The 8,784-nt window shown below is 54.5% G+C and overlaps 1 protein-coding gene across 1 annotated transcript; it reads left to right on the top strand.

The window, feature by feature from the left end:
• The first annotated feature begins 4,793 nt into the window (after positions 1-4,793).
• On the top strand, positions 4,794-7,822 carry Fam110d (family with sequence similarity 110 member D). Its single transcript, XM_046469171.2, has 2 exons — positions 4,794-5,010; positions 6,631-7,822. Exon 2 carries the CDS (start codon positions 6,715-6,717, stop codon positions 7,531-7,533), a length of 819 nt encoding a protein of 272 aa, XP_046325127.1. The 5' UTR covers positions 4,794-5,010; positions 6,631-6,714; the 3' UTR covers positions 7,534-7,822.
• Positions 7,823-8,784: the final 962 nt, after the last annotated feature.

Here is an 8,784-nt window from a genome sequence, read left to right as displayed (position 1 = left end):
ATGACTTTGGTGCTGTTTTACTGAAAACATCAGTATTTTGCTCCAAACTTTACCCAGAATTGTACTCCATAAACTCCTAAGCTGACACACCAAATGGTTTTTTTCTGCTACCAGGCCCCCTCCCCCACGGCAGGATTCTCTCTTTTCTCGTTCAAACAAAATCTACAGAGCCGGGGGCCATGTCGCACACCTGTAATCCCAGCAGTTTGAAAGGCTTGAGACAGGAGGAGCGCGTTCAAAGCCAGCCTCAGCAATTTAGGGAGGCGCTAAGCAACTCAGTGAGACCCTGTCTCTAAATAAAAAATAAAATAGGGCTGGGGATGTGGCTCAGTAGTTGAGTGCTCCTCAGTTCAATCCTGGTACCAAGATGATGATGATGATGATGATAGTAGTAGTAGTAATACCTACTGCCTACTGCATGTACTCTCCCCTTCCATGATTATCTGCAGACTTTATTCTGCAAATTTTGCGAAACAAGAACCCAGAATAAAATTGTCGAAGCAGGGAAACTAGTCTGATCTCCGGTTTCAGTACAATGTTAACTTAGCATGCGAATGGTCCTGGGTTTGATCCTCAGTGCAGAGGGGGGGAAAAAAAAGGAATAATAACAGCATCCATTTCACAAAGGTTTTGTAAGAAGTGATGGGAGTACTGAGTGTAAGCACTTAACAGGGTGACTAGCACCTAGAAACCGTAAATGTGGTTGATTTGGGTTTTGTCCTCCTAACACCAGGTGATGAGCTCTGTGAAAGCACAGTGTTCACTAGCAACACGGGGGTGGTCACAAGCAAAAGTTAAATGGCATCTTCTCCTGCTGTCCCTCTATTCATTCCCGTGAGTCCCAGCGGTAGGTGCCGGAGGCCTGGCTTTGCTCAGAGCCACGCCCCTTGGAGGGGACCGGCGCTGGAGCCAGGCTATTGTTGTGGCTGAGATTCTTTCCCAAAACGGAAAGCCTGAATTAGAGCGGAGCGGCTGCCTAATCTCCGTGGGTCTAAAGGAGGCCAGCCCAGCAAGGGGCCTCTCTTGGCGGCCTCTCCCCTCTGTGGACCTCAGCTTCTCTCTACGTCCTCTGGAACCTTCCCCACCCCTATGCAACCCCTCCCTAGCTTGTGCCCATGCTGAGACCCTGGCTCCAGCTGTCCTCTCCTCCAGCGACCCTCCCAGACTCCCCACCCCCAACCTCCTCAGAAATCCCCTCCAGGCCCAGCCCAGATCCCCTCCTCTTTGAAGCTTCCACCCGCCCCTGGCAGAACCAATTCCCTCCCTGGGTCATCCGCTTTGTTCATCTGTCTCCAGCCCGATCGCCCCTGAATTGTGACCCCTCCCTCAGGAGGCTGCTGAGCTGCTGAGCTCCTGAGGGCAGTCACGTCTGACCCAGCTGCTGACCCCAGCGCCTCGCAGGTAGCCCTAGTGATTTGTTGCTAGCAGCTGAGAGTCAAGCTGTGAGCTGGGGAAAAAAAGATCCAGGCCAGAGATGCCAGGAAGGTGTTGGGAGGGCCAAAGAGGGTCAGGTCCACGGACATTTCCAGGTGCAGGGTGCTCTCTCAGTCCCCACTGCTTGGCATCTGCTTACCACACCGGAGCAAAGTCCCACCGATCCCATTTGACATGAAAGGACACCCAGAGAGGTTAAACTCCCGCTAGAGGCCACACAGTAGGTGAGTGGGAGGCCAGGATTAGAATCAAGGGCAGGACTGAGGTGTGAGTGGCTGTGTCCTGGGAGCTATGTCTGGCTGGTGAGGGAGGGGACACGTATCCCTCTGTGACAATGTGAGTGTGGGGTCTGAGGGCCTTCCGGACCTTTCTCATCATTCTGCTCCTCCATCCTCCTCCCTCCTAAAAGGAGCTGACTGATTCTGGCCCATTCCCAACCCACAAAGGTGCCGGGAATGAGGTCGGAAATAGGAAGGAAACATCCCCCAGACATGGCCTCCCCCTCACCCCCCCCACCTCCTAGTCCCAGCTCTAGGGCCGGAAGGAGCCACTTTAAGGGATCTCCCTGGGGACCCATGACCAGAGAGAGAAATGACCCTGCTCACAGCAAGTGTGGCTGCTGAGAGACAGGCAGGCCAGACAGACTCTCAACCTGTCCCTCCTCTCTGCCCCCCCCAATGATACTTTCAGAGCACCTCCCCCAGAAGGCCCCTTCCATTTGATCTCTCCCCCAGGTCCCTGCTTTGCCTGTGTGGCCCGGGGTCTGCTTGTCCCTCAGGACTAATCCACTGGCTTTTTGGGACAGGTGCTGAGAGCAAGATTCTGGAACCCCCCTCACCCAGCTCTGGGGGCTCCCAAGGGCAGAGTGGTGTCACTGCCCTCGGCCTCGGGGGCTCCCAGAGCAGGACTGTCATCTCTCCTCTCTGACAGCACTCCTGAGTGGCCTGCCACTTCTAACTCACCGAGGGAGTCACTTTGTCTGGGCAGCACCTGTAGTGCCCCCCCATTCCCTCTTTCTGAAGTCTAGCATCCATCCTGATCCCCAGAACAGAGCAGTGAGCCCCCACCTCCTGCCTTTCCACCCAACCCGGATGCTCCTTTAAGACCAAAGGGATGGGGGTTGCCTTGTCAGACACCCGGCCGTCCTCCCCTGGCAGGCCAGGTTTCCTGCCATTGACAGCATCCCAGCTGGGCCCTGCCCAGCCTCCCAGGGCTTAACCCCTTCATGCCCATACCAGGGGCTGCCGGTATGAAAAAGCCACTTCACTGAATTATTTGGAGGATTAAATATTTTAATCATTGTGTGAAGTCTTTAGAAGGCCTCCCAGCATGAACTAATCTCCTAGTAAAAGTTAGCTACTACTCCTTGGTGTGTGAGCTTGGGTAAGTTATTTGATCTCTCCAAGTTTCAGTCTCTTAAGCTGTAAATGGGAGAAATAATAAAACCTACTCCACAAAGTTAACAACACAATACAGAAATGTCCTGCACAGCCAGGTGCAGTTTTAATTCCTGCAACTCTGGAAGCTGAGGGAGGAGGTTCTCAATGTTTTTTTTGTTTGTTTGTTTTTTGTTTTGGTATTGAGAATTGAACCCAGGGGTGCTTAACCACTGAGCCATATCCCCAGCCCCTTTTTTATATTTTATTTAGAGACAGGGTCTTGCTGAGTTGCTAAGTGCCTTGCTAAATTGCTGAGACTGACTTTGAACCCATAATTCTCCTGCCTCAGCCTCAGGAGCCACTGGGATTTCAGGCATGCACCACCACGCCTGGCTGAGGATCTCAATTTTGAGATCAGCCTGGGCAATTTAGTGGGACCCTATCTCTAAATAAATAAATAAGACTGGGAATTTAGTTCTGTGCAGTGTTGAGAGCCACAACCAAGTCAAGATGGCGCCTGGCATTTTGCCAGAAGGAGTGGTTGAGAAGTAACGCCAGTGAGCCATTAAGATGATGATAATTAAGTTTAGCTGTGTATAATTATTAAGATAATGACTGATTGCTGTAACTGGATGATGCTATTGAAAAAAGCTGTGTATTCAGTTGTGTATATAAACCTCTGCTGTCTGGCAATAAGGCGGCTCCTGCTACCTTGGGTGCCCGCTACTTTTGAGTTCTCGAGGAGTTCCCGTTGAGTTCCCATTAAGTTCCCATTAAGTTCCCGTGGGGTTCTCGAAATAAAGTAGTTCCTGTTTTGAACCTACAAGTGGCTCGTGACCTCCCGGTTATTTGTGCCCATCCAGATTGCGGCAGTGCAGAGCACCCCTGGATTCAATTCCCAGTACCACAATAGATAGATAGATAGATAGATAGATAGATAGATAGATAGATAGATAGATAGATAGAAAGAAAGAAGTGCTAGAAGAGCCAGTCAATACTCTGGAGGCTGAGGCAGGAGGATGGCAAATTTGAGGTCAGCCTCCACAACTTAGCGAGGCCCTGTCTCAAAATAAAAAATAAAAAGGGCTGGGGATGTAGCTCAGAGTTACAACACCCCAGGATTTGCTCCCTAGCAACCCTCAAAAAAAAATTCAAGGGCTGGGGATGTGGCTCAAGCGGTAGCGCGCTCGCCTGGCATGCGTGTGGCCCGGGTTCGATCCTCAGCACCACATACAAACAAAGATGTTGTGTCCGCCGAAAAACTAAAAATAAAATAAATAAATTCTCTCTCTCTCTCTCTCTCTCTCTCTCTCTCTCTCTCTCTCTCCTCTCTCTTTAAAAAAAAAAAAAATTCAAGAAGAGAGGGAGGGGAGCTAGAGGTGGGCAGGACCTCACTGGTGTTACAACTCTGGGTGCTGGAGAGTCTACCTGCTGGGGAGAAGGAGCTCCCATGTAGTTAGAACTTCTTGAGATAAGAGGCATCAGAGAAGAGACTGTCTCAACCCTAGGAGTCCCCAAGTGGGACAAGAGGAGAATGGAAGCCAAAGGACAGAGGGTTGGCCCAGAAGCCTTCCCTGGGTGACACTCATGCCAAATCTTGCTGGGACACTCCACTCCCCAGCCCTGCACATCTGCAGCACTACTGCCCCCACCCTTAGCTGCAGATTCCTGGACTCAGCCCTGAGGAAAGCAGACTTGCCACCACCAACACCCAGTCAAGAAAAAGCCTAAGCCTGACACAAAGGGAAAAATTGAACCCTGTTCTGCTTCCCTTCAATGAGAGCCACTGCTGAGGCCCAGCTGAGGGGCCCACATGAGTTGCACCCTCACTCCAGGCCTCTGGAGGGAGCCTGGGGATCAGGAGATCTTGTTTGGGGTCCTGGCAGAATCCCAAGTTCACACTTCCTCCATGGTCAACCATTTACCCCAGCAGGGTCTGTCTGCCCATCCATAAAACAAAGGAGCTGGACTTGGTTCACTGGTCCCTTCAGCACCGAGGCTGTGATCAGGAAGGAGTTAACTGAGGCCAGGCTCTGGATCAGAAAGGGTTAATCTGGGGAGGTGGAGGCTCTCTCGGCTTTTCCTGTGGAGAGTGAGGTTTGGCTGCCACCAAAGTTACTTCTAGTCCCTGCTGTCCCTCCTGCCCTCAGTCTGGAACTGCTCAGGGACCCTGGCAATTCAGCCTCCCCACGCAGAGGTGAGTGCATCCTGGGCCTAGGGCTGGGGTGGGCGCACACCACAGGCAGAGGGCAGGGAGGCTGGCACCTGGCCGCTGAGCCTGGAAGCTGGCCCACGTCCAGAGTAAAGCCTCCAGTTGAGTTGGGACCCCTAATTCTAGGATGAGGAGAGGTAGGCAAAGGAATGGACGGGACAAGGACAGACATCAGGCTTCTAGGGTTGGCTCGTTTGTGGCCAGCCATCAAAGCCAGGGAAGAGGCACCAGACATAGACTATTTTGGTCCTTGTGTTTAGGGGCTTTTTATAGCTTCCCTACTCAGGGCTGGGAAGAGGAGGGGACACAGGGAACCCACAAGGTCAGGCAAGCATAGTGCCTTCCTGGGACCTTGGAATCAGACCTGCTGCCCAGCACAGTCCTTAGGAGAAGGTGGGGGACACTGCCAGCATAGCCTCGCTGCCAGACGAGCCCCATCTCTGGCTAGTCTGTTCCTTTGTGGCCTCCAGATCCAAGGTCCCCTCAGTGTCCAGCACTAATGGGTCCCTCTCAGCTGAATGTGGGATGGGGGAGTAGCAGGACAGAGGTGGGGTGTGCTAAGCCATGTGGGTGGCCCATTCTGTTAACTGCCAAGGAAACTGTCAGCTTTTGATTTACAATCGCTCCTCATCCCCCTCCCCAGCACCAGGGAGGTGGAGGAGAAAGAGCAGGGTCAGAGGTCACAGGGTGAGAAGGGGGCAGGGACCCGGAGGGCAGATTTCTGTGAGTGTAGGTTATTAGGAAGAATTAGTGGAAGGAACTTTTTAGTAAGACTAAGGACTCATCTCTAATGGAAATGATTTGATTTGATAGCAGGAACCAGAGCTGAATCCCAAAGGGAAATTCTAATAGGTGAGGGATCCTATCTGAACCAGTTCTGGACAGTAAGGCGAGAGACCTGGGTTCCAGTCCAGGCCCCTAACTCTCGAACTGGAGCAATCCCCCTCCTCTCTAGGCCAGTTTTCTGGCCAATAAAATGGAAATGCTGGGGTTGGACAAGGGGATGTTTACAGTTTGGTTTTCAGGAATCCCCTTGGCAGGGGCACACAGTGGCTGGCTGACATGACCTGGGGACCACCTCCCTCTCCTTCCTGGATAGCCCTGCTGGGCCTGGGCAGGGCAGTTGGCTGCAATTACTGGAGGCTCCTACCCTGTGGTTATATCCCTGACCTCGGTGCTTGGGGGCGGGAAGGGTGGACCCTGCTGGAGCCGGCCTGTGGCTGCGGAGCCTCCTTGTCTTGGGCTTAAAGTTGCCGATTGGGAGAGGTATTTTTTCCGGTTAAGGCCACTTTCGGGAATTGGGCAGGGACCAGCCCCATTTCCTTTTCCAAGTGTCCTGTCTGCTGAGTTTGAGTGCATGGCCCTGTGGCCACACTGGGGCACTCTGAAAGAGGCATATATTTTTGGGTGGCCAGAGAGTCCCCATCAAATATTTCTGAGGACAGGAAGAGGAGATAGCCTGAGCCTCTGCTCCCTGGACATGGACCCACTTGACTTGGGTGGGGGAAGGGTGGCTACCTGATCCTATGCCCAGGAGTGCCAGAAGGCGGACAGGAACATCTCCCATCCTCTTCCTGACCTTTTTTCTCTCCTTGCTGCTCCCAGGAAGCCCCAGCTAACTGCTCTTGGCTCCTCTGACTGTGTACGTCCAGCGGCTTATGGGGCACTGTGCTGCCCAGTTCTGCCACGATGCTCCTGGCCTCTCCCTCCACCCCATCCAGGGGACGGACCCCCAGCGCAGTGGAGAGGCTGGAAGCCGATAAAGCCAAGTACGTCAAGACACACCAGGTGATAGTGCGGCGACAGGAGCCAGCCTTGCGTGGAGCCGCAGGACCGCTCACCCCGCACCCCTGCAATGAGCTAGGGTCCGCTGCATCGCCCAGGACGCCTGGACCGGCCCGTCGGGGCAGTGGCAGGCGGCAGCCAAGGCCGGACTCCCTCATCTTCTACCGCCAGAAGCGGGACTGCAAGGCTTCGGTGAACAAAGAGAACGCCAAGGGCCAAGGGCTGGTGCGGCGCCTCTTTCTGGGCATCCCCCGGGACGCTGCCCCGAGCAGCCCGGGTCCCACCGAGCGACCCGCAGCCCCAGGGGGCTGGCCCGCGCCCCAGGATGCTCCGGAGGCGGCAGGAAAGCGGGCGCTGTGCCCCACGTGCTCGCTGCCCCTGTCCGAGAAGGAGCGTTTCTTTAACTACTGCGGCCTGGAGCGCGCGCTGGTGGAGGTGCTGGGAGCCGATCGCTTCTCCCCGCAGAGCTGGGGCGCCGACGCCAGCCCCCAGGCCGGAACCTCGCCGCCGCCGCCCGGCTCCGGGGACACCAGCGACTGGACATCCAGCGACGGGGGCGCGGCCGGCCGGGACGCTGCAGGCGGTGGCGGCGGCTCGGAGGCGGCGGGCTCAGCGCGGGACGGGCGGCCTGCGGTGTCGGTGGTGGAGCGCAACGCGCGCGTCATCCAGTGGCTGTACGGCTGCCAGCGCGCCCGCGGCCCGCCGCGAGAGTCCGAGGTGTGACGGCAGCCGCCCCCGAGGCGGCGTCTCGGGAGCTGGGAGCGCTGGCTGCACCTGGACACCCGCGGAGACGCACTGCCTCGGACGCGCGCGGCGCCTATGGGCGAGCCCTTCCTCTGGATCTCGGTTTACCCCTCTGAACCTTGGGGAGGCGGGACCAAACGCGCCCGAAGTCCCTTCCCAGGGCAGGCTGCGGAAGGGGAGGCAGCGACCTCGTGGCTGGGGTGGGGGGTGATGATGACTGGAGTGAGATGGGAGCCAACCTACTGAATAAATCGAAACCGTTATTTAAGTGGGTCGTGAGTTTAGATTGGGGGCAGATGTTGAAGAAGAGGGTGAGCAGTTTTGCGTGGTTAAGCGCAACCGTTTCGGAGTGTGGGTTCCAGGCTGACTGTGTGACCCTGGGCAAGCACTTAACCTCTCTGGACAAAAGTGTGCACCCCTTGGTTTTAAAAGGGAGGAGAGAGTAGTAGATAATAAAAAATATCTGAATAGCAAAGTGCCTGGAATATAGAAAGAGCTCAATAAACAATAGCTGCTTTGACTACTATCAAATTGGTACCGACACTAATACGAACATTTTTGCCACCGACCCAAAAGTTGATCCAAACTAGAGCTAGGAAAACCCGGGGAAGCCTCTGTTTCAGAAACCTGGGGTCCTTTGACCCCACCCCGCCCAATAGTCCTCATTCCCGACGCTTTGCTGCCCCCTTGTGGTCAGTGGGTAAGAACGACTGAGACGCGAGGATCTGAAATTGTGGTCGCTACAAGGAGGGACCCTTCAAACCCGGATTTTGTCAGCCAGAAACCTTACAATCAGCTACTGCTCCCCTTTCTTTAAAGGATACACTGGTCGCATATTTTCCTTTCAGATTCCCACTTCTAAGCCTTTGTTCACGCACTTCCTCCCTTGGCCTCGGTTTCCTTTCCCTCTCTCTATACTCATCTTTAAAAATTTTCCTGGAAGCCTTCCTGAATTCCCCAGTCGGCCTCACCTCCTCTAAGCTCCCCTCTGCGGCCCTATTTTTGTGCCCCAATTTTTCACCTTTTGTGGGACCCGCTGGTAGTGAGTTCTCTCCTTAGTGTCTGACCTTTCCATAGTAGAGGGACAACCGGCCACGTTTGTTAAACCGAATGGGGCTGAGCCAGTAATGGAGCCAGTCCCGGCTTCCCAAGTCACCCAGCCACCTTGACCTTTTAAATTTTATTTTATTTTCTATTTTGAGACAGGGTCTGGCTAAGTTGCTGAGACTG

This window comes from Marmota monax, unplaced genomic scaffold (assembly GCF_021218885.2).
Source record: "Marmota monax isolate L192 unplaced genomic scaffold, Marmota_monax_Labrador192_F-V1.1 WCK01_AAM20220418_F8-fsc00008, whole genome shotgun sequence".
NCBI lineage: Eukaryota > Metazoa > Chordata > Mammalia > Rodentia > Sciuridae > Marmota > Marmota monax.
This window is presented reverse-complemented; position numbering and strand designations above follow the sequence as displayed.